General features: G+C 44.1%; 1 protein-coding gene across 1 annotated transcript in view; it reads right to left on the bottom strand.

The window, feature by feature from the left end:
• Nucleotides 1-1,974: 1,974 nt before the first annotated feature.
• Nucleotides 1,975-26,845, bottom strand: part of LOC110531945 (metabotropic glutamate receptor 7) — a 136,861-nt gene continuing 111,990 nt past the window's right edge. Inside the window, exons 8-10 of the mRNA XM_021615472.2 lie at nucleotides 16,936-17,871; nucleotides 7,750-8,002; nucleotides 1,975-3,138 (exon numbers count right to left, since the gene is read on the bottom strand). Of these exons, the coding sequence (XP_021471147.2) occupies nucleotides 3,089-3,138; nucleotides 7,750-8,002; nucleotides 16,936-17,871 (1,239 nt within the window). The 3' untranslated portion in view covers nucleotides 1,975-3,088. The remainder of the gene's footprint in view (nucleotides 3,139-7,749; nucleotides 8,003-16,935; nucleotides 17,872-26,845) is intronic.

Here is a 26,845-nt window from a genome sequence, read left to right as displayed (position 1 = left end):
CAATTCCTAAAACATACATGTGTCTTATATTATTTTAAAGTTAATCTTGTTGTTAATCCCACCAAAGTGTCCAATTTCAAATAGGCTTTTCAGCGAAAGCACTACAAACGATTATGTTAGGTCTCCACCAAACCACATTTTCCAGCTAAATATAGCATTCACAAAAAGCAGAAATAGAGATAAAATGAATCACTAACCTTGAATTATCTTCATCAGATGACACTCATAGGACTTCATGTTGCACAATACATGCATGTTTTGTTTGATAAAGTTCATATTTATATCAAAAAATCGGAGTTTACATTGGCGTATTAGATTCACTAGTTCCAAAAACATCAAGTGATTTTGCATTGCCACATCGTTTCAAAAATACTCATCATAAATGTAGATGATAATACAAGTTATACACATGGAATTATAGATATACCTCCCCTTAATGCAACCGCTGTGTCAGATTTCAAAAAAGGTTTACGGAAAAAGCTACCCATGCAATAATCAATATATATTTCAAACAGACGGAGCTCAGAACAGTAGCCAACTTAGCCACCATGTTGGAGTCAACAGAAACCAGAAAATACACGATAAATGTTTCCTTACCTTTGATGAACTTCATCAGAATGCAGTCCTAGGAATCCCAGGTCCACAATAAATGCTTGATTTGTTCGAAAATGTCTGTTATTTATGTCCAATTAGCTACTTTGGTTAGCGCGCTTGGTAAACAATTCCAAAGTCACAAAGTGCGTCCACTATAACGTGACGAAATGTCCAAAAGTTCCTTAACAGTCAGCAGAAACATGTCAAACGATGTACTGAATCAGTCTTTAGAATGTTGTTTAAATATATCTTGAATAACGTTCCAACCAAGAATTAGAATTACTTCAGATGACCGGTGGAACGCAGGTCCTTCCCCTGTGAACGCGCATGGTGAAAGAATGGTCAACTCGTGGCACTGGTGACTATTTCCTGTGTCATTCGACTCCCCTTCACATTAGAGTCATCAGACAAAGTTCTATTGACTGCTGATATTAGTGGAAGGCGTAGGAAGTGAAAACTCATCCATATCTCGCTGTAATTTCAAAGCGAGCTTGGTTGAAAATCTGCCACCCCCAGAAAAAATACAAACAGAAAGTAGAATTTCTCAGGTTTTTGCCTGCAATATGAGTTATGTTATACTCACAAACATATTTCAAACAGTTTTAGACACTTCAGAGTGTTGCCTATCCAATACTAATAATAATATGCATATATTAGCAACTGAGACTGAGGAGCGGGCCGTTTACAATGGACACCTTTTCATCCAAGCTACTCAATACTGCCCCTGCAGCCATAAAAAGTTAATTCAAAAAGGACATATCATAGATGTTATACTGAAAAGTAGACATTCATTCTTCCCTGTCCTCAGTTTTCTCCACAGAACAAAGCAACAGGGTGTAATTTATAACCCCCCACCATAGCCTGTGGTTGACCAATTAAAAGTCCTTGAAGTAAAATTGGGCAAATGGCCAAATCGATGTATCCTGCCTCAGGATCTAAGTACAGACGATTCAGACCAATGAAAACGTGGCACACGTAGCTATGATTCCAGGACTGACATTCCTACACAGGTTCTAAACAGATGTTGAAATGAAAACAACTATTTCCATTGATAATTGCCTGCTGACCGTTAGTACTCTCTTAACCTTTAGTCCTCTCTTGACCTTTAGTCCTCTCTTGACCTTTAGTCCTCTGCGGTGTGTATTTATCTTCAAAATATTCTTACAATGACAACTAAATAAGAGTGCTTAAATATCACCTGTACCAGCACGCGTAAAACTAATGTCTGACAATCGAGGTGACAGGTGCAACACGTTCTGCCCAACGAGGATGGTCCCAATCAGTATGGGTCCACATCTAAACAGAACCAAGCAAATATTGACGAACACAAACACACACGTACTCACACGTGCACACACACAAATAATGATTGAATAATCATTGTTTGAGTGTATAAAAGATAACAAAATTATTTTATTACATGTTGATAATTGGACAGACAACATCACAGCATACTTGCATGAATGTTTCAATATTAATGTTTTTTTGCCCCACACCATTGATAATTAAACACAATGTACTCTGTACAAAACTATATAAATCAAACATGCTTGCAGATGCAGAGGGGTCCATTTTAATAACAGATTAAAGCCATATTCTCTTGTGAATCAGGTAATTTATTTAAAATAAATGAATAAACGGCAGAATGATGGTTAACATCATAGTCATTTTGAGAATGAATGTATCTTTTTTTTTTTTACACCAAATAGAAAAGACAAACATTGGCACATGCAATGTGAACACTTTGTGCTGCTTTTTCCTTACCATCCAAAGCCAATCAAACATAGACTGGATATATTTTTTTGTTGTCATCCAAACACGAAAATACTCTCAGATATTTACAAAAAAATATAGATACATTGCCCGTCACTCTGACATAGTTATTTGTGTTAAAATAGCTGATTTGAGTTGATTTCATAAAACAAAATGCATGTGACGGAGCTTGCTAATTAAAGTTATTCAATCAAAATTCAACATAATGTTATGTCAGAAAAAATGAAAGATCAGGCACAAGGAACTAAGAAGAAACCTCACTTAACTTAAAAACAAACCATGAGCACTGCAAGAGAATATGACTTTAATGGATATTGCAAAAAAATTATTTGAAAACTGTTGAAATAAACTGTTCAGACATATTTTTTTCAGCGACACCTGTATCACAGAGGTTGTTCACTCACTGTTAACGGAAAACCCTACAGAGAGGTTCCAGGGTCTGGTTCTAGAACAGAACGGACCAGGGCCAAGTTACCATCTTACAGCTGTGTTTGTATCTTCATCATTCATTCACTCCTGATGTCAAATATCTCCATCCCTCCGTTTTCCCTTTCCCCCTGCCATCCTCCTCTTCAGAAGACACAAATGATGAAGGTTGACACCAACCACAGTCCTGGAGTGCATAGGTAGGTAGTGTCCCTGTCCCGGTATTCTCTTCCTGTGATCCCTAGTCTTGGTCATCATCACAGAGTAAGGACATGGAGAATTCCCCGGGAACCCATCAGATCCTGAGGTTGTTGTAACTCACATATGTTTTCTTCGTAGCTTGACCTGAGAAGCGAGGTAGGTCAAAGATTATAATGGCATCCAACAGTGCAACAAATTACAGTACAATAAGCAATGCACAAACATACACGTACATACAGTGCCTTGCAAAAGTATTCGGCCCCCTTGAACTTTGCGACCTTTTACCACATTTCAGGCTTCAAACATAAAGATATAAAACTGTATTTTTTTGTGAAGAATCAACAACAAGTGGGACACAATCATGAAGTGGAACAACATTTATTGGATATTTCAAACTTTTTTAACAAATCAAAAACTGAAAAATTGGGCGTGCAAAATTATTCAGCCCCTTTACTTTCAGTGCAGCAAACTCTCTCCAGAAGTTCAGTGAGGATCTCTGAATGATCCAATGTTGACCTAAATGACTAATGATGATAAATACAATCCACCTGTGTGTAATCAAGTCTCCGTATAAATGCACCTGCACTGTGATAGTCTCAGAGGTCCGTTAAAAGCGCAGAGAGCATCATGAAGAACAAGGAACACACCAGGCAGGTCCGAGATACGGACAGAAGAAGAAGAAGTTTAAAGCCGGATTTGGATACAAAAAGATTTCCCAAGCTTTAAACATCCAAAGGAGCACTGTGCAAGCGATAATATTGAAATGGAAGGAGTATCAGACCACTGCAAATCTACCAAGACCTGGCCGTCCCTCTAAACTTTCAGCTCATACAAGGAGAAGACTGATCAGAGATGCAGCCAAGAGGCCCATGATCACTCTGGATGAACTGCAGAGATCTACAGCTGAGGTGGGAGACTCTGTCCATAGGACAACAATCAGTCGTATATATTGCACAAATCTGGCCTTTATGGAAGAGTGGCAAGAAGAAAGCCGTTTCTTAAAGATATCCATAAAAAGTGTCGTTTAAAGTTTGCCACAAGCCACCTGGGAGACACACCAAACATGTGGAAGAAGGTGCTCTGGTCAGATGAAACCAAAATTGAACTTTTTGGCAACAATGCAAAATGTTATGTTTGGCGTAAAAGCAACACAGCTCATCACTCTGAACACACCATCCCCACTGTCAAACATGGTGGTGGCAGCATCATGGTTTGGGCCTGCTTTTCTTCAGCAGGGACAGGGAAGATGGTTAAAATTGATGGGAAGATGGATGGAGCCAAATACAGGACCATTCTGGAAGAAAACCTGATGGAGTCTGCAAAAGACCTGAGACTGGGACGGAGATTTGTCTTCCAACAAGACAATGATCCAAAACATAAAGCAAAATCTACAATGGAATGGTTCAAAAATAAACATATCCAGGTGTTAGAATGGCCAAGTCAAAGTCCAGACCTGAATCCAATCGAGAATCTGTGGAAAGAACTGAAAACGGCTGTTCACAAATGCTCTCCATCCAACCTCACTGAGCTCGAGCTGTTTTGCAAGGAGGAATGGGAAAAACTTTCAGTCTCTCGATGTGCAAAACTGATAGAGACATACCCCAAGCGACTTACAGCTGTAATCGCAGCAAAAGGTGGCGCTACAAAGTATTAACTTAAGGGGGCTGAATAATTTTGCACGCCCAATTCCCAATTTTTCAGTTTTTGATTTGTTAAAAAAGTTTGAAATATCCAATAAATGTCGATCCACTTCATGATTGTGTCCCACTTGTTGTTGATTCTTCACAAAAAAATACAGTTTTATATCTTTATGTTTGAAACCTGAAATGTGGCAAAAGGTCGCAAAGTTCAAGGGGGGCGAATACTTTCGCAAGGCACTGTACATAAACTAAGATATCCACGTGCATAATATATAAATACCCTCCAACTCTATCATACATTCATGCAAGTGAACATACAGTGTTCACAATCATTGCACAATAGCTGCCTGTTTTAGTGCATTGTGTCACTTCAGCAGCACGACTGAGTCAAACTCTGGTTTCTATTTTCAGATACTAACCAGCAAAATAAAAACACACACACAAACACCACGCAAGTTGTCACCTAACAAACGCTACAAACGTGATGTGATCCCAGTCTCTATATTGCCATGGAAACGGGCCAGACTGTTGCCGAAAATCAAGGTAGGTACTTTTGTGTACTGTGCTTGACTCCACCCATGCAGTGTTATCGCTCATGCCTAGCGGAGAAGGTCGATGCACATTGCGCTTCTTAAAGCAGAGACATACTGTAGCTTTGTAAACTCCTCTTCATAATGCTGTAAATGTTGCCATGGTGAACTCCCATGGGATGTGCAATTAGTCTTACCACCTCTTGACAGTATTATTTTGTAGTCCTGGTCATTGACTATGATGAATAAAACGTGTAAATATACAATATATTTTTGCAGTTAGCCCATAAGCAGGCTTAGCTGTATGTGTGTGCGGTTGGTATAAAAAATTGTGTGAGTGTGAGTGTGTGGCACGCATGCATACAATGTATGTGTGTGATATGCTGTATGTAGATATCTACATATCTCTTTGACCTTCCAAAATATAGTGCAGTGTATTCAGCTCAACGGAAACTCCTGACTGTTTCTCCATGACTCTCAGCCTCTCTCTTCTCGGTCTCGGTTAGGTGATAATTCCCTTTTCATGGTATTGATTGGTCATCATACCAAAATTTACGTAAAAATCTTAAATTCATCCACACTGCCAATAATCACTACGGGGACAGTGAAGATACATGTCCAATATCTCAACATTACAGGGCAAATACTCACTTCTCTGCAAGGGATAATCATAGAGATATTAAGACTCATATCGATAGTGATGTACTGTAGAATCATCAAAGCTACTAATGCTCTTACTTAATAACTCTAAATCATTATGAGTCAGATCAGTCAGAGATGATCCCTCCTGAAAGGCACTATTTGGCGCTGTGACGATTACAGGGGCTGACGGACAGTCTCCAGGGGCCAGGGAGCTGCAGTTCAAGTTTTGGGGCGGTCATGCGCATACATTTGCCATTAATAAATGTAATTTCCACTGCTGCTAAAATAAAAGGGCGATGGGAGGAGAGAGATGGGGCGAGGAGAGGGGAGGCGATAAGAAGTGTGTGTAGGGGAGAAAGAAGGTGAGAGATGCACAGAGCAGATGACACAGTGTACATTTGGGAGTGCCTCTCGGAGATGAACTCTATCCGTGCTCCGCCAAAACCCTGCTTGGGATGCGCTGCAACGACAGCTGTCGGCCCCCTACACAGTGTGTTCGCTCCACGAGTCACATGTGTCACTGGCAAGGAGACGATGTTACTCTCCTGACGCAGGCTCTCTCTCTCTCTCTCTCTCTCACTCACACTCACACAATTACACACATACACACACACTCCAGCTCATTACACAGATGACAATGAACATCACAGGGCATTTGGAGGAATTTCCATGGAAAGCTGTCATATCAGAGCTGTAATTGAGAGAGAGGCACACCTGTGGATACCATGTGTGGTGTGTAAGGTTGCAAAATTCCTGGAAGGATTGAAGGATTCCCGGAATCAGGAGGGAATAAGCATTGGTGTGTGCCATGTGATTGGTAGAGATGTAGGGCCAACGGGAACTGTGTTATTACCATGGCCTGTCAATCATTTCTTGATTTAGTCTAGAAAAATAAGACAAGCATGTAGCACATATAGGGGCAATATACACTGAGTGTACACCTGGTTACCAGGAACACCTGGTCTTTCCATGACATAGACTGACCAGGTAAAAGCTATGATCCCTTATTGATGTCACACTTAAATCTGTGTAGACCAGTTAAATAAGGATTTTTAAGCCTTGAGACAATTGAGACATGGATTGTGTATGTGTGCCATTCAGCGAGTGAATGGGAAAGACAAAAGTTTTAAATGCCTTTGAACGAGGTATGGTAGTAGGTGCCAGGAGCACTGGTTTGAGTGTGTCAATAACTTCAACGCTGCTGGGTTTTTCACGCTCAACAGTGTGTATGAAGTGTGTATGAAGATTGGTCCACCACCCAAAGGACATCCAGCCAACTTGACGAATGTAGGCTGTTCTGAGGGCAAACGGAAGTGCAAATCAATATTATTTTATACTCAGTGTAAATTAGAAATTCATTAATCCTGCCCATCACAGGTGTAATATCAATGTCTTAATCCCCACCAGTCATGTTGGTCTCTGCATTTCAACATTATGATATTATCATAATTCACATCATCAAGCTCACTTCACCACACAAACAGTGGTGTCAACGACACACAACGGGTGTTATAGATAATCGTTCCTCATTACTAGTCTTTAACACAGACCTCCTGTGCTCTTAGCTACCAGCTACACTAAAGCAAAGGGCCTATTAATGTCAATCTACAGGAAAGGCCCTCATATTGGTTAAGCAGTGAAATACGAATGGAATAGCATGCTCCCGTGTGCACTTCCTGAACTTTTGGATGAATTTATCTCTGTCTGATAGTATATTATCTAATTCTCGGCACAGTGGGCTCTGCTATGTGACTAACTCATGGTGAGCAGGGATCTCACTCCTCTCAGTATGAGTCATGGGATGTCACAAACCATGAAGTTACATGTAAACAGCAACTAGGAATATAAATCATTGAATTGTGCTGCTACTTAAACTACTGGAGATACTATGCAGCCAAATGTTGTTGTTAAAGAATAAGTTCATTGCCATTTGCATGACTCACTCATGGGGTCGGTGGGTGGGTTTTCACACAGCTCAGATTTGGCCTCTCCATTGGGCCTCTCGCTGGGCTTCACAGAGAGACGGGAGGACATGGTGGCGGCAGTGACCACAGCCTTGAAGCTCCTCTTCCTCTTCTGCACGTTAAGCTCTGGGTGGAAGATGATGACATATACCTTGGGCATGTAGAGCATCCCGAGAGCTACAGAGGCACTGAGGTTCATAGAGATGGTGAGGGTAGTCGTCTGGATGTACAGCTGTGGAGGAGGGGAGTGGAAAGTGGGGTGAGGGGAGAGAGAGAGAGAGAGAGAGCAAGAGAGAGAGAGAGAGAGAGAGAGAGAGAGAGAGAGAAGCCACACTAGTTAGAATATATTCTCATGCAGTAAAACTCCCCATAAACCTTATCAAGCACTCACCCAGCCCTATCTACAGGTTGGTCTTGATGTATGGATGAGGGAGAGAGGCAAGAGCGAAACCTATCATAGTCATACCACAGAGATGCCTGTAGGTGGTCTTGATGGATATCCACTGCCGAAAAATTGGCCTTAACTAGAGTAAAGCAAAAAGCACCACACATTTACTTATTGTTAATTTCTCCATTGGTGGTTCTATGTTTGCATTCTGATGCTGTGGGGGAAAAGATACCACTTGTACTCCAACCATTCATACTCCTGTAGTATTTATGAGGCACTTACTATCCATAGTGTATATAGCAGCAGTAACTGAGCAGTTGGCTGTGTCTTAATTGGCATGATTCACCCATTGCCTCTCCACTGCAACACACACACACATGATAACATACGCACTATACATATGGATTTAGTACAGTGGGAATGTGGTAGTGGTGGAGTAGGGGCCTGAGTGTGTTGTGAAATCTGTGAATTTATTGTAATGTTTAAACATTTTATAAACTGCCTTAATTTTGCTGGATCCCAGGAAGAGTAGCTACTGCTTTGGCAGCAGCTAATGGGGATCCATAATAAATGCAAATACAAATACACTGCGATAGCTGATGTATATTGAGCTTTTTGGCTCAAAATGGTGGGTGCTATATGCTCCTATACGACTTCCTTCCTTCACCTTACTCTTTGGAGACCATTGACCAGAAATAACTAATTTAACTCCATCTAGCACCTTCAGATTAGTCATTGGACTGGCCTAGGTCTGACTGATGTATTTAACTGTACATTTAAAGGTCCAGTGCAGCCATTTTTATCTCATAATCCAATACCTTCGAGGTAACAATTAAGTAATGTGATTTAATGTGATTGTTTTCAATAAAAATTGTCACAAAGAAACAAAAATAGCTTCTTAGCAAAAAGCTATTTCTCATACAATAATTTTGCTAGGACTGTCTGGGAGTGGTCTGAATGAGGGGCCTAATTGGAGGCACCTACTGGGAGAGATATGCAACCTGAAAACTAGCTGTTATTGGCAGGGAGGAGGCAAACACTATTTGTTATTGGTCTATTAACTTATACTGCCTGGTTATGTCGCCAGGCAGTCCCAAAACCCCACCCATGGAAAACAACCTGATATTTCAGGTGGTCTTTTCATAATTTTCACAATTTCACAGTATTATTCCAACCTCAGTGTGGAAATAAGCTCAGCAAAAAAGAAACGTCCTCTCACTGTCAACTGCGTTTATTTTCAGCTAACATGTGTAAATATATTAAAGAGATTCAACAACTGAGACATAAACTGAACAGGTTCCACAGACATGTGACTAACATAAATGGAATAATGTGTCCCTGAACAAAGGGGGGTCAAAATCAAAACTAACAGTCAGTATCTGGTGTGGCCACCAGCTGCATTAAGTACTGCAGTGCATCTCCTCCTCATAGACTGCACCACATCTGCCAGTTCTTGCTGTGAGATGTTACCCCACTCTTCCACCAAGGCACTTGCAAGTTCCAGGACATTTCTGGGGGAGAATGGCCCTAGCCCTCGCGCTTTGATCCAACCGGTCCCAGGCGTGCTCAATGGGATTGAGATCAAGGCTCTTTGCTGGCCATGGCAGAACACTGACATTCCTGTCTTGCAGGAAATCACGTACATAACGAGCAGTATGGCTGGTGGATTTTTCATGCTGGAAGGTCATGTCAGGATGAGCCTGCAGGAAGGGTACCACATGAGGGAGGAGGATGTCTTCCCTGTAAACGCAGAGCGTTGACATTTCCTGCAATGACAACAAGCTCAGTCCGATGATGCTGTGACACACCGCCCCAGACCATGACGGACGCTCCACCTCCAAATCGATCCCGCTCCAGAGTACAGGCCTAGGTATAACGCTCATTCCTTCGACGATAAACGTGAATCCGACCATCAACCTTAGTGAGAAAAAACGCGCAACTCGTCAGTGAAGAGCACTTTTTGCCAGTCCTGTCTGGTCCAGCGATGGTGGGTTTTTGCCCATAGGCGACGTTGCTGCCGGTGATGTCTGGTGAGGACCTGCCTCTCTCAGCCTATTGCGGACAGTCTGAGCACTGATGGAGGGATTGTGTGTTCCCGGTGTAACTCGGGCAATTGTTGTTGCCATCCTGTACCTGTCACGCAGGTGTGATGTTCGGATGTACCGATCCTGTGCAGGTGATGTTACACAATTTCTGCCACTGCGAGGATGATCGGATGTCCATCCTGTCACCCTATAGCGCTGTCTTAGGCATCTCACAGTACGGACATTGCAATTTATTGCCCTGGCCACATCTGCAGTCCTCATGCCTCCTTGCAGCATGCCTAAGGCACGTTCACACAGATGCGCAGGGACCCTGGGCATCTTTCTTTTGGTGTTTTTCAGAGTCAGTAGAAAAGCCTCTTCAGTGTCCTAAGTTTTCATAACTGTGACCTTAATTGCCTACCGTCTGTAAGCTGTTAGTGTCTTAACGACTGTTCCACAGGTGCATGTTCATTAATTGTTTATGGTTCATTGAACAAGCATGGGAAACAGTGTTTAAAGCCTTTACAATGAAGATCTGTGAAGTTATTTGGATTTTTAAGAATTATCTTTGAACGATAGGGTCCTGAAAAAGGGACGTTTCTTTTTTTGCTGAGTTGATATATAAAACACAGAAAAAACATGATTTTGACTGCACTGCCCCTTTAAGAAGATTACGCTACATAAACACATATTAGGCTTGCTGTTTTCAAGCAGTCAAAGACCAAAGACATGTACTGTAGTGGGCGGTTTAGGATTATCCCGCAAAATCATCACATTGCTCATGTTTATCAGAATTGTAGAAAGACCACTAGGTGCTTTTATCTCTTTTTTTTTTTTTACTTACGTAACACCATTTATACTTACATTTTTAAACACTCTGGGCTATATCTTGGGTTTGTTCTGAATTATGTAACCCTATTCTTAAAAGGCAATCATCTTTCAATCAGCCATGTAGTTCACATACCCACAAGAGGTCCTTCAAGAGTCTTAGATTAGGCTGAAACACATTAGAGGGCGTATCTCTGTGTTTGAAGTCCACCAAAAGCTACTCAAAACTGAGCTATGACACTTGAAAGAGTGAAATGCCACTCTTGTACAGTTGTAAAGGTCTGCATGGTAGAACAACTCTGAATCGGTTGGAGAGAAAATGTCACCGTTTGCATAGTGTTTTCCACAGTAAATAGCACCAGCCATAGTAATGCCATAGTAATGCCTTGAACACAATCTACAGAGAGACATTTACATGCCAGTCATGCCATCTGATCTCCGCAACTCATTCAAAGACCAATATCATCGACATGCCAATAGCTTCTGGTATTGCCTCTCCTCTTGCTCTCTCTCCCTCGTTCAGACTGTTTATCTCTCTCTCCTCTCTCCTTTGCACACTCTCTCCCTCTCGATCTTTCCCCTTTCTCTCTCTCGCTTTCCCTCTCTCCACCCTCGTTCTCTCCATCTCTCTGCGGAGAAACATCAGAGCGAGAGATCTGGCTCACCATGCATTAATAACCATATGAATACAATGATGCTCATATCAAGCTCTTCTCAGCGTGTGCCTTTCCGCACCATTGTAAACAGAAGAGAATGGAATTCTGGATTGCTGTCAATTTATAGCGCGTGTGATTGTTTTTATAATATCTCATCACCAGAGGATCTCCACCCCTCGCTATGCTTCCATGTTTGGCATCCATAGCAAGACCACCACCATCACCACCACATAGTTTGGTCAAAGCTACTAAAACACTGCTAAAATAATCTTGTAATGAGATTATCTACTGCAATGCTGACCATACCAAAATAGATTTATTGACTATGTAAGAGACTAGATTTTTCTACTGTACAGTAGCCCGCAAGAAGTGTAAGAGTCATACACATACAGACGCATGCATGCACATGCACAAACGAGCACACACGCACATACATGCACGCACGCACAGAGTCACGCACACACGTTAACACAATTTTGGTCATTAGCTGTCCTAGCTGCACAGACAGGGTTTTTCAGAGTGCTTCAGTGGGAGCTTGACCCAAATTCGCATTCCCTCTCAGCCACCACATGAATGTTTAGCTTGTCACAGAGCATTTATAATGAATTCCTGTTGCTTTAACATAAATAAATACATGAATTAAATTTCACAACTGCTTGGCAACTCTCTATTTATAGCTGCAGTAGCGATTTATTAAGATTCAGGAATCAAATGATTGAGCCTGAGTTTTACCATCTCAATCACGAGCATCGCCAAATGCCAACATCCAGATAACAGGAAACCAAACCACCAACCGTCTTCTATCTACCCAGACAAAAAACTGATGAAAGGTTTTTAGATAATTATATCCACTAGGGATGTACTTACAGCACAGGCAATTTTGTCTAGTATAAAATGTGGATTATAAATGCACACAGCGATAAAGACACCATTCAGAAAAGTGACAATTAGGACGCTCTCCTGCCCTGGTGGAGAAAGCCTTCAATAATGGATCGAGGGGATTTGCATTCTCCTCTCATCTACCTGCAAGTCTCTTGTTGTTTTGGGTGGCCTACTTTCCCAGCCTGGCTCAGCTTAGCCAGTTCAGGAAGAAGTGTGTCTGCGTGCTGCTCTGGGGACCCGCTTCTCCCGAACTGCTTAGGAATGGGCTTCTCATAAACTATCTAATTGGATGTCACTCACCTGCTGCAAATGTCCATGTCTGGGCTGGGCTGGTGTAGATGTACTCAGTTTATTATATCCTTTAAGGTTACCCTCTTGGCCTGGTGCTTTCTTGTTAAAAAGATATCCCCCCTTTCAGAAGACGTTCTCAATCTCTAACCACTAAAATAAGGATGAGGCTTAATTTAATGCCCCTGGTTCCCGCAGTTCTCCTTCTGTTGATTGTAAAGCTTTGGTGAACATTGCATGTTGTTTGAGGTTCCAGATGTGGAATCCCAGGCAGACACAGTCAGTAGGCATTCAGAGTATCAATTCAGGAAGGCAGAGCGCCTTGACAAAGAAAATGTCAAGTCTAACTCTTATCAAATAAAGTTATTTGCTGAAATACAAGCGGATTGGGAGATGCAACTGCAGAAGATGCTATTTTTCCGCCCCCTTAAAAGTTAAAGGAGGAAATGCTTCTTGCCAGACATATTTAACCCCGGGAAATCTAACTTGGCAGCTCGACTTTAAGAAGTTCAGATAAGCACAAGTGCCATCTTACAAGACTTTAAGTGTTTGTAAGACATGTGTTGAGGTATAAAAGTTTGGTTTAACAGGAGTTTCCCTTTCCGGGTGTGGTTAACTCTTGTGGAAGTTTCTATACTTTCAGGGAAAAGTTTGGTTGTGTGATGTTTGATGTCAGGAGTCAAAACAGAGTTCTTCACAAAGGTGGTTTTCACTTGGTCAAATGTAATGAATGATACACAGAGATTAGTTAGAGATTCTTGAAACATTCAAATAAAATAGGTAAACCTGGAACCTGATCACTCCAGAATGTTTTACATTGTTGTTAAAAAAACAGCTGACAATGGCAGTAATACCCACATCTTCCAATGTTATTTGCGTCTTTGCTTTAATTAAACACAGGTACACATGTTTATTACAGAATTATTCACAATCCCTTACATGTACAGTGCATTCGGAAAGTATTCAGACCCCTTGACTTTTTCCACATTTTGTTACATTACAGACCTATTCTACATTTTTTTACTTGTCAATCTACACACAATACCCTATAATGACAAAGAGAATACAGGTTTTTATACATTTTTGCAAATGTATTAAATATTAAAACAGAAATGCCTTATTTACATAAGTATTCAGACCCTTTGATATGAGACTCAACATGAAGCTCAGGTGCATCCTGTTTCCATTGATCATCCTTGAGATGTTTCTACAACCTGTTTGGAGTCCACCTGTGGTAAATTCAATTGATTAGACAGGATTTTGAAAGGCACACACCTGTCTATATAAGATCCCAGAGTTAACATTGAATGTCAGATCAAAAACCAAGCTAGAGGTCAAAGGAATTTTCCAAAGAGCTCCGAGACAGGATTGTGTCGAGGCACAGACCTGGGGAAGGGTACCAAACATTTATGCAGCATTGTAGGTCCGCAAGAACACAGTTCCCTCATTCATAAATTGAAAAGGTTTGGAACCACCAAGGTTCTTCCTAGAGCTGGCCAAACTGAGCAATCGGGAGAGAAAGGCCTGAAGGACAACAATCTCTGCATCACGCCTTTATGGGAGAGGCGCCAGATGGAAGCCCCTCCTCAGTAAAAGTCACATGACAGCCCGCTTGGTTTGCCAAAAGCCACTTAAAGGACTCACCGACTGATGAGAAACAAGATTCTCTGGTCTGATGAAACCAAGATTGAACACTTTGGCCTGAATGCCAAACCTGGCACCATCCCTACAGTGAAGCATGGTGGTGGCAGCATCATGCTGTGGGGATGCTTTTCAGTGTCAGGGACTGGGAGACTAGTCAGGATCGAGGGAAAGATGAGTGGAGTAAAGTACAGAGAGATCCTTGATGAAAACCTGCTCCAGAGTGCTCAGGACCTTAGACTGGGGTGAAGGTTCACCTTCCAACAGAATAATGACCCTGGGCACACAACCAAAACAATGCAGGAGTGGCTTCTGTACAAGTCTCTGAATGTCCTTGAGTAGCCCATCCAAAGCCCGATCCAAAATCTCTGGAGAGGCCTGAAAATAGCTGTGCAGCGACGCTCCCCATACAACCTGACAGAGTTTTAGAGGATCTACAGAGAAGAATGGGAGAACATCCCCAAATACAGGTGTGCCAAGCTTGTAGCTTCATACCCAAGAAGACTCTCGGCTGTAATCGCTGCCAAAGGTGCTTCAACAAATTACTGATTAAACGGTCTGAATACTTATGTAAATGTCATATTTCTGTTTTAAATGTTTATAAATTTGCAAACATTTCTTAAAACCTGTTTATGCTTAGCCATTATGGGGTATTGTGTGCAGATTGATGAAGAAAAAAAACAATTTAATCTATTTTAGAATAAGGTTGTAACCTAACGAACTGTGGAAAAATCAAGGGTCCTGAATACTTTCCGAATGCACTGTAGTTCTACTCCAAAAGTTATGTACTATTGGATTATTCCCCATTCCTAGTGAGTGGAAGGCAGCGGAACATGAAACAAGTTGGATTTGGAAGCTGGTGATTCTCAGTCATTAGCCTGTATGCTGACTGATGAGTGGCTGACTGAGCGAATGCAGGTGTAGAGGGGGGCAAAGACCACTGTGTGATATTTTGTTGCCGTGTGTACATGGCTTCACACAACATGGGCTTGGGTGTCGGGTAAGCACAGGTGCGGAAAAACAAGGGCAGGCATCGGGTTGGCGCGGAGCTGTAGAGAATTCAGTCAATACGCAATAGAACTTTAGCTGTGCGATCAAAGCAAGATACAATAACATAAGGTCAACTGGATATCACAATCTTAGGCTCAATATTAGGAGTTGCCTGGTATCGTATCCCCACCATGTTGCGACACATCTTTAGATAATCGGAGTCCCTGAATGTTTAAGATAAATCTAAAACAAACGGGGCCTTTTCAGTCGAAAGCAACAAGTGCAAGGTAATTTTGAGATAAGGAGCCTGGTCAAATACAGCAAACAATCCCTGTCCGCAAAGCAAACACACAAAGATATGTACATGTACACACAAACACACACACACACACACACACACACACACACACACACACACACACACACACACACAAACACTTAAGGGGTAATGGAGGGGTCCTTGTAAACACCACTCCTCCCTATCTGCTGAAGGCCACAGGAGTGGGCCTACAAATAACCTTGCATCAAGAGGCTAGCACTTTCTTTGTGGCTTAGGAGTATGTAAGACGATAGCCAGTGTTCTGTAAGAGTTAACTGCATGAAGATAGATAAACACGTTACAGGCTCTCTAGTCACTGGGCGTAACATAATGAACTCCTAATCGCTTCTGAGAGTGTAATTTATCTATGAAATCAGAGGCAAATTGATGAGGAAAATAATGTGATCTCTCTCTTTCCGTAACCTAGCAGGAAGGATATTGAACAGTGTGGCTCTTTTAAAAGGTTAGGAGTAACACTTTCCTGTCGACGTCGATATTCTGTCAGTGGAAAACATCCACTCAGCTACATCATGTACACAAGGCCTGCCAAGCATCACACGAAACTCATGAATAGAGCAGATAAATGCGTCTGTATTCTGACCAATACTGTTCAGATAAGCAATGACTAGCATAGGGGGTCAGGAGTAACTGCTGATGTCAAGTGCATTTCTAAAGTGCACCTTGTCAAGGAATGGAATGTCTTGAGTCAGACGACTTATCCCCTTTTTCTTCTCCTCCTCCACCACCTCCTCCTCCACCTCCTCTTCCTCCACAGGATGAGGCATAATAGTGTTGAGCCCCAGGCGTAAGAGCTAAGATAATTACTACCCCTCTCTTTTCCATGCTCTCCTCAGGCATCTCACAGCATTCATCTTCTTAGAATGCCCCCCTCCCCTTTACAATGCCTATTTACGTCTCCTGCGGTCCATGTGTGGGTTTTTTATGCACATCTAAGCCATGTGAATTTGAAATCAAAAGAAAATGAGTCTTGAACACACACAGCCACTGTGTGTGTGCGTTTTCTTATGTGTGTCTGTTTTTGCATCTCTATGTGTGTGTCAGTGTCAGTGTGTGTGTTTGTATGAGATAAAACACAGGCTGGAAGGAGCGGAAGCAGCGCAGGCGGAGGGAGGGAGAGGGATGACTCACCTTCTCTGCAGATTGGGCCGTGCCAAAGAAGATGGGGATGAAGGCCAGCCACACAATACATGTGGTGTACATGGTGAAGCCGATGGGCTTGGCCTCGTTGAAGTCCTCTGGCACGTCCCGGGTTTTGATGGCATAGATGGTACATGTGACCATCAGAAGGATGCTGTAGCCCAGCGAACAGATCATCTGCAGGTCCGTGATGTCACACTTCAGCACGCCTCGCGCCAGGTTGGGGTTCATGGTCTTTTGCTCGTCGTAGTCGATGACTGTGTTGGGCGGGTCCACGGCGAACCAGATGAGCACGCCCAGCAGCTGCAGGCAGATGAGGGAGGAGGTGATAGCGATCTGGGAGGTGGGGCTGATGAAACGTGGGGCGGTCACCGTCTGCTTGCCCTGCTCAAAGATCCGGTAGATGCGGTTGGTCTTGGTGAGCAGTGCGGCGTAGCTGATGCTCATCCCCAGGCCCAAGAAGATTCTCCGGAAGGAGCACACGCCCACATCGGGCTTGGCGATCATCAGGAAGGTGATGATGTAGCACAGGAATATGCCCGTCAGCAGCACATAGCTCAGCTCGCGGCCCGATGCCCGCACAATAGGTGTGTCATTGTAGCGTACGAACGTTGCCATGACGAAGATGGTGGCGATGATGCCCAGCATGGCAAGGAAGACGGGAATGACTGCCCAGGGGGAGTGCCACTCCAGCTTGACGATGGGGATAGGTTGGCAGGTTGTCCGGTTTGGGTCAGGCCTCATGTCGTAGGAGCACAAGCGGCACAAGGTCTCATCGTATTGGTACTGGTAGCCATCACACAGCTCACAGTGCCAGCAGCATGGCATGCCCTTTACCCTCTTCTTCCTCTCACCTGTCTTACAGGGCAGACTGCACACAGAGATAGGGACACCCGGCTCCCCTACTGGCCACTGCATCTCCTCGAGCTGAGAGAAAGAGAGAGGACACAGGCCACGGGGTGAGAGGGAGATAAGCAGTGGAGGTAGCACTTCAGATAAGAGGGCTAGTCGATAGGGATGAAGCGGTTTACATCTACCTGACAGGCAAATGGGCCTGGACTTGGTGTGTGCATACAGGATGAGGTACATGTCTTGTGTCACACCATGTCTTACTGGCTAACTCGCTACTACTGCAGCAAGCACAATACTCTAAATTACACTTAATATAACCTCCACTGAGTTGTTGCAGTGGAGAATAAAATATCTCTTTCATCAATTCTTTTTCGTATTTCCAATCATAAGACTGCTAAGAATAACAAAAATAAGCCAATATACTTTCAAGTGTCCTATTCCGTATTCAAGAGTAATTGATATCACCATGGAGACAGCACTTGCATTTTTATTAAATACAATTAAAAGAGAGAAACAATGAAATAAAGAGTGCAGATGTTACGGTGCGTGAATGAGGACCCAAAAGCGAATTAATGTAAACAGAGCTTCTTTAATAACCAAACATAGGTAGGCTCAGATGGACCGGCAGATTCCGACAGGACAGGACAAGGTTGCAGCAAACATGACGATAGTCTGGTTCAGGCATGACTAACACAAACAAGAATCCGACAAAGACAGGAGCAGAAAGAGAGAGAGATATAGAGACCTAATCAGAGGGAAAAAGGGAACAGGTGGGAAAAGGGGTGAACGAGGTAGTCAGAGAAGACAAGGGACAGCTGGGGGAAAGAGGGGGAGAAAAGGTAACCTAACACGACCAGCAGAGGGAGACAGGGTGAAGAGAAAGGACAGAAACAAGACACAACATGACAGTACATGACAGTACCCCCCCACTCACCGAGCGCCTCCTGGCGCACTCGAGGAGGAAGCCTGGCGGCAACGGAGGAAATCATCGATCAGCGCACGGTCCAGCACGTCCCGAGAGGGAACCCAACTCCTCTCCTCAGGACCGTACCCCTCCCAATCTACTAGGTACTGATGACCACGGCCCCGAGGACGCATGTCCAAAATCCTACGGACCCTGTAGATGGGTGCGCCCTCGACAAGGATGGGGGGGGGGGGGGGGGGAAGACGAGCGGGGGCGCGAAGAACGGGCTTGACACAGGAGACATGGAAGACCGGGTGGACGCGACGAAGATATCGCGGCAGAAGAAGTCGCACTGCGACAGGGTTAATGATTTGAGAAATACGGAACGGACCAATGAACCGCGGGGTCAACTTGCGAGAAGCGGTCTTAAGGGGAAGGTTCTGAGTGGAGAGCCAAACTCTCTGACCGCGACAATATCTTGGACTCTTAGTTCTACGCTTATTAGCAGCTCTCACAGTCTGCGCCCTATAACGGCAAAGTGCAGACCTGACCCTCTTCCAGGTGCGCTCGCAACGTTGGACAAAAGCCTGAGCGGAGGGGACGCTGGACTCGGCGAACTGAGATGAGAACAGCGGAGGCTGGTACCCGAGGCTACTCTGAAAAGGAGATAGCCCGGTCGCAGACGAAGGAAGCGAGTTGTGGGCGTATTCTGCCCAGGGGAGCTGTTCTGACCAAGACGCAGGGTTGCGAAAAGAAAGACTGCGTAAGATGCGACCAATAGTCTGATTGGCTTGTTCTGCTTGACCGTTAGACTGGGGGTGAAAGCCGGAAGAGAGACTGACGGAAGCCCCAATCAAACGGCAAAACTCCCTCCAAAATTGAGACGTGAATTGCGGACCTCTGTCCGAAACGACGTCTGACGGAAGGCCATGAATTCTGAAAACATTCTCGATGATGATTTGTGCCGTCTCTTTAGCAGAAGGAAGCTTAGCAAGGGGGATAAAATGAGCCGCCTTAGAGAACCTGTCGACAACCGTAAGAATAACAGTCTTCCCCGCTGACGAAGGCAGTCCGGTGACAAAATCTAAGGCGATGTGAGACCACGGTCGAGAGGGAATGGGAAGCGGCCTGAGACGGCCGGCAGGAGGGGAGTTACCGGACTTAGTCTGCGTGCAGACCGAACAAGCAGCCACGAAGCGACGCGTGTCATGCTCCCGGGTGGGCCACCAAAAACGCTGGCGAATGGAAGCAAGCGTACCCCGAACGCCAGGGTGGCCGGCTAACTTGGCAGAGTGAGCCCACTGAAGAACGGCCAGACGAGTAGGAACGGGAACGAAAAGAAGGTTCCTAGGACAGGCGCGCGGCGACGTTGTTTGAGTGAGTGCTTGCTTTACCTGCCTCTCAATTCCCCAGACAGTCAACCCGACAACACGCCCCTCAGGGAGAATCCCCTCGGGGTCAGTGGAGGCTACTGAAGAACTGAAGAGACGAGATAAAGCATCAGGCTTGGTGTTCTTAGAGCCCGGACGATAAGAAATCACGAACTCGAAACGAGCGAAAAACAGCGCCCAGCGCGCCTGACGCGCATTACGTCGTTTGGCAGAACGGATGTACTCAAGGTTCCTATGGTCAGTCCAAACGACAAAAGGAACGGTCGCCCCCTCCAACCACTGTCGCCATTCGCCTAGGGCTAAGCGGATGGCGAGCAGTTCGCGGTTTCCCACATCATAGTTACGTTCCGACGGCGACAGGCGATGAGAAAAATACGCGCAAGGGTGGACCTTGTCGTCAGAGAGGGAGCGCTGAGAAAGAATGGCTCCCACGCCCACCTCTGACGCGTCAACCTCGACAACGAACTGTCTAGTGACGTCAGGTGTAACAAGGATAGGTGCGGATGTAAAACGATTCTTGAGGAGATCAAAAGCTCCCTGGGCGGAAACGGACCACCTAAAGCACGTCTTGACAGAAGTAAGGGCTGTGAGAGGAGCTGCCACCTGACCGAAATTACGGATGAAACTACGATAGAAGTTCGCGAAGCCGAGAAAGCGCTGCAGCTCGACGCGTGACTTAGGGACGGGCCAATCAATGACAGCTTGGACCTTAGCGGGATCCATCTTAATGCCTTCAGCGGAAATAACAGAACCGAGAAATGTGACGGAGGAGGCATGAAAAGAGCACTTCTCAGCCTTCACAAAAAGACAGTTCTCTAAAAGGCGCTGGAGGACACGTCGAACGTGCTGAACATGAATCTGGAGTGACGGTGAAAAAATCAGGATATCGTCAAGGTAAACGAAAACAAAGATGTTCAGCATGTCTCTCAGGACATCATTGACTAATGCCTGAAAGACAGCTGGAGCGTTAGCGAGGCCGAAAGGAAGAACCCGGTATTCAAAGTGCCCTAACGGAGTGTTAAACGCCGTCTTCCACTCGTCCCCCTCCCTGATGCGCACGAGATGGTAAGCGTTACGAAGGTCCAACTTAGTGAAAAACCTGGCTCCCTGCAGGATCTCGAAGGCTGAAGACATAAGAGGAAGCGGATAACGATTCTTCACTGTTATGTCATTCAGCCCTCGATAATCTATGCAGGGGCGCAGGGACCCGTCCTTCTTCTTAACAAAAAAAAACCCCGCTCCGGCGGGAGAGGAGGAGGGGACTATGGTACCGGCGTCAAGAGCTACAGACAAATAATCTTCGAGAGCCTTACGTTCGGGAGCCGACAGAGAGTATAGTCTACCCCGGGGGGGAGTGGTTCCCGGAAGGAGATCAATACTACAATCATACGACCGGTGTGGAGGAAGAGAGGTGGCCCTGGACCGACTGAACACCGTGCGCAGATCGTGATATTCCTCCGGCACCTCTGTCAAATCACCAGGCTCCTCCTGTGAAGAAGAGACAGAGGAAACAGGAGGGATAGCAGACATTAAACATTTCACATGACAAGAGACGTTCCAGGAGAGGATAGAATTACTAGACCAATTAATAGAAGGATTATGACAAACTAGCCAGGGATGGCCCAAAACAACAGGTGTAAAAGGTGAACGAAAAATTAAAAAAGAAATGGTTTCGCTATGATTACCAGAAACAGTGAGGGTTAAAGGTAGCGTCTCACGCTGAATCCTGGGGAGAGGACTACCATCCAGGGCGAACAAGGCCGTGGACTCCCTTAACTGTCTGAGAGGAATGTCATGTTCCCGAGCCCAGGTCTCGTCCATAAAACAGCCCTCCGCCCCAGAGTCTATTAAGGCACTGCAGGAAGCTGACGAACCGGTCCAGCGTAGATGGACCGACAAGGTAGTGCAGGATCTTGAAGGAGAGACAGGAGTAGTAGCGCTCACCAGTAGCCCTCCGCTTACTGATGAGCTCTGGCTTTTACTGGACATGAAGTGACAAAATGACCAGCAGAACCGCAATAGAGACAGAGGCGGTTGGTGATTCTCCGTTCCCTCTCCTTAGTCGAGATGCGGATACCTCCCAGCTGCATAGGCTCAGCACCCGAGCCGGCAGAGGAAGATGGTAGTGATGCGGAGAGGGGGGCAACGGAGAACGCAAGCTCCTTTCCACGAGCTCGGTGACGAAGATCAACCCGTCGCTCAATGCGAATAGCGAGTTCAATCAAGGAATCCACGCTGGAAGGAACCTCCCGGGAGAGAATCTCATCCTTAACCTCTGCGCGGAGACCCTCCAGAAAACGAGCGAGCAAAGCCGGCTCGTTCCAGCCACTGGAGGCAGCAAGAGTGCGAAACTCAATAGAGTAGTCTGTTATGGATCGATTACCTTGACATAGGGAAGACAGGGCCCTGGAAGCCTCCTCCCCAAAAACAGATCGATCAAAAACCCGTATCATCTCTTCCTTAAAGTCCTGATACTGGTTAGTACACTCAGCCCTTGCCTCCCAGATTGCCGTGCCCCACTCACGAGCCCGTCCAGTAAGGAGAGATATGACGTAGGCGACACGAGCAGTGCTCCTGGAGTAAGTGTTGGGCTGGAGAGAAAACACAATATCACACTGGGTGAGGAACGAGCGGCATTCAGTGGGCTCCCCAGAGTAACACGGCGGGTTATTGATTCTGGGCTCCGGAGATTCGAAAGCCCTGGAAGTGGCCGGTGGATCGAGGCGGAGATGGTGAACCTGTTCTGTGAGGTTGGAGACTTGGGTGGCCAGGGTCTCAACGGCATGTCGAGCAGCAGACAATTCCTGCTCGTGTCTGCCTAGCATCGCTCCCTGGATCTCGACGGCTGAGTGGAGAGGATCCGAAGTCGCTGGGTCCATTCTTGGTCGGATTCTTCTGTTACGGTGCGTGAATGAGGACCCAAAAGCGAATTAATGTAAACAGAGCTTCTTTAATAACCAAACATAGGTAGGCTCAGATGGACCGGCAGATTCCGACAGGACAGGACAAGGTTGCAGCAAACATGACGATAGTCTGGTTCAGGCATGACTAACACAAACAAGAATCCGACAAAGACAGGAGCAGAAAGAGAGAGAGATATAGAGACCTAATCAGAGGGAAAAAGGGAACAGGTGGGAAAAGGGGTGAACGAGGTAGTCAGAGAAGACAAGGGACAGCTGGGGGAAAGAGGGGGAGAAAAGGTAACCTAACACGACCAGCAGAGGGAGACAGGGTGAAGAGAAAGGACAGAAACAAGACACAACATGACAGTACATGACAGCAGAAGCCAGAGAGGTATGAAAAATGGGATTAGTTTAGGAGAATCAGATTTACCACCTTAAAAATGTCAATTTTACAACAGTTTTAAAGGGGGAATTTCTCTTCAGAATTGATATATTGTCACAAAGATGTGGAGTCGACTACAAAGAGAATGTATAGAAGGTTACTGAATTACATAAAAGATACTGAGCCTCAACACTTATCATGATGACGCCGGAGGGGATCGCTGCTGTTTTATTGGCTCTTAAAACCTTTTTTGGACAGGGGGCATCATTTTCACTTTTGGATGAATAGCGTGCCAAGAATGAACTGCCTCCTACTCTGTGCCAGATGCTAATATATGCATATTATTATTAGTATTGAATAGAAAACACTCTGAAGTTTCTAAAACTGTTTGAATGATGTCTGTGAGTATAACTGAACTCATATGGCAGGTGAAAACCTGAGAAATATCCACCCAGGAAGTGGGAAATCTAAGGTTGTGACGGAACTTTTCGAGTTTTTGTCTGGATGAAGTGCTCGCGTCTCATGAAGATGGATTACTGGGCTGAACACGCTAACAACAAGTGGCTATTTGGACATAAATGATGGACTTTATGGAACAAATCAGTCATTTATTGTCGAACTGGGATTCCTGGGAGTGCCTTCTGATGAAGATCATCAAAGGTAAGTGAATATTTATAGTGTTATTTCTAACTTCTGTTGACTCCAACATGGCGGATATTTCTCTGGCTGGATTGGGCTCTGAGCGCCGTTCTCAGATTATGCTTTTTCCGTAAAGTTTTTTTGACATCTGACACAGCGGTTGCATTAAGGAGAAGTCTATCTTTAATTCTGTGAATAACACTTGTATCTTTTATCAATGTTTATAGAGTATTTCTGCAAAGTCACCGGATGTTTTGGAATCATAACATTACTGCACGTAACGCATCAATGTAAACTGAGATTTTTGGATATATATATGCACATTATCGAACAAAACATACATGTATTGTGTAACATGATGTCCTATGAGTGTTATCGGATGAAGATCATCAAAGGTTAGTGATTAATTGTATCTATATTTCTGCTTTTTGTGACTCCTATCTTTGGCTGGAAAAATGGCAGTGTGTTTTTTGACTTGGCGGTGATCTAACATATGACATATATTTTTACATAAAATCTAACATATGATGTGCTTTCGCTGTAAAGCATTTTTGAAATCGGACACGATGGGTAGATTAACCCGGATCCCCGTTCCGCTAGCGGAACCCCCCCGCAACAGCCAGTGAAAGTGCAGGGCGCCAAATTCGAAACAACAAAAATCTCATAATTAAAATTCCTCAAGCATACAACTATTTTACACCATTTAAAAAATAAAAGTCTCTTTAATCCAGCCACAGTGTCTGATTTCAAAAAGGATTTACAGCGATAGCACCACAGACAATTGTTAAGTCACCACCAAGCCACATAAAAACACAGGCATTTTTTCCAGCGAAAGAGAGGAGTCACAAAAAGCAGAAATAGAGATAAAATTAATCACTAACCTTTGATCTTCATCAGATAACACTCATAGGACTTAATGTTACACAATACATGTATGTTTTGTTTGATAAAGTTCATATTTATATCAAAACATCTGAGTTTACATTGGCATGTTATGTTCAGTAGTTATAAAACATGCGGTGATATTTTGCGGAGAGCCACATCAATTTACAGAAATACTCATAATAAACATTGATAAAGATACCACTATTATACATGGAACTTTAGATAAACTTCTCCTTAATGTAACCGCTGTGTCAGATTTCAAAAAAACTTTACGGAGAAAGCAAACCATGCAATAATATGAGTAAAGCCTTTAGACAACAAAGCTGCCAAAAAGATACCCGCCATATTGGGTAGTCAACATTACTCAGAAATAGCATTTTAAATATTCACTTACCTTTGATGATCTTCATCAGAATGCACTCCCAGGAATCCCAGTTCCACCATAAATGTTTTAATTTGTTCGATAATGTCCATCAGTTATGTCCAAATATCTTCTTTTGTTATGGCGTTTAGTAAACAAATCCAAAAGCGGGTTCAGGTCGCGCCGAACGTCGGACGAAAAGTTTAAAAAGTTCCATTACAGCCCGTAGAAACATGCCAACCTCAGTACGGAATCATCTTTAGGAATTTTTTAACATAACATTTAATTAATGTTCCAACCGGACAATTCCTTTGTCTGTACAAATGAAGTGGAACGTAGCTACCTTTCACGTGAGCGCGCCAGACCGAGGCGATGGCACTCTGCCAGACCACTCACTCAAAGAGCCCTTATGAGCCCCTGCTTTAGAGTAGAATCCTCAAAACAGGTTCTAAATACTGTTGACATCTAGTGGAAGCCTTGGGAAGTGAAACATAACTGATATCACCCTGTATCTTCAATGGGGGCTGAGTTGAAAAACTACAAACCTCAGATGTCCCACTTCCGGGTTGGATTTTTTCTCAGGTTTTTGCCTGCCATATGAGTTCTGTTATACTCACAGACATAATTCAAACAGTTTTAGAAACTTCAGAGTGTTTTCTATCCAATACTACTAATAATATGCATATATTAGCATCTGGGACAGAGTAGGAGGCAGTTCACTCTGGGCACGCTATTCATCCAAAAGTGAAAATGCTGCCCCCTGTCCCAAAAAGGCTAACAAGAAGTTTATCTTTCATTTGCTGTATTGGACTTGTTAATGTGTGAACGTTACATATTTCCCAAAAATATTTTTTAATTTCGCGTGCTGCCTTTTCAGCGGAATGTTGTCGAGGAGTCCGCTAGCGGAACGCCTGCCCTAGAAACTTTGCTATTTTGTTTGTTTTTTCGCATCGCTTGTAACTTATTTTGTACATAATGTTGCTGCTACCGTCTCTTATGACCAAAAGAGATTCTGGACATCAGACCAGCGATTACTCACCTCGAACTGGATGAAGAATTTTTCTTTAATGAGTCGGACGGGAAGGATATACTCCAAACACCCGAACAGGCCCTCATCCCCGTCATTCGCTGGAGAAAGAAACTGAGATTTCGATGAAAGAGATCGGGGTGCCTTGTGAGGATCAGATGACGAGTGGCTAACCTGCCTTTGCAATCAGTACTGTTAGCTAACGTTCAATCCCTGGAAAATAAATGGGACGAACTGAAAGCACGTATATCTTACCAACGGGACATTAAAAACTGTAATATCTTATGTTTCAACGAGTCGTGGCTGAACGACGACATTAATGTTATACAGCTGGCGGGTTATACACTCTTTCGGCAGGATAGAACAGCAGCCTCTGGTAACGGGGCGAGAGCCTATGCATATTTGTAAACAACAGCTTGTGCACGATATCTAAGGAAGTCTCAAGGTTTTTCTCGCCTGAGGTAGAGTATCTCATGATACGCAGTAGACCACACTATCTACCTAGAGAGTTTTCATCTGTATTTTTCGTAGCTGTCTACATACAACCACAGAGCGAT

Source organism: Oncorhynchus mykiss, chromosome 9 (assembly GCF_013265735.2).
Source record: "Oncorhynchus mykiss isolate Arlee chromosome 9, USDA_OmykA_1.1, whole genome shotgun sequence".
Taxonomy (NCBI): domain Eukaryota; kingdom Metazoa; phylum Chordata; class Actinopteri; order Salmoniformes; family Salmonidae; genus Oncorhynchus; species Oncorhynchus mykiss.
Note: the sequence above shows the minus strand (reverse complement) of the source record. Positions and strands in the feature narration are given on the sequence as shown.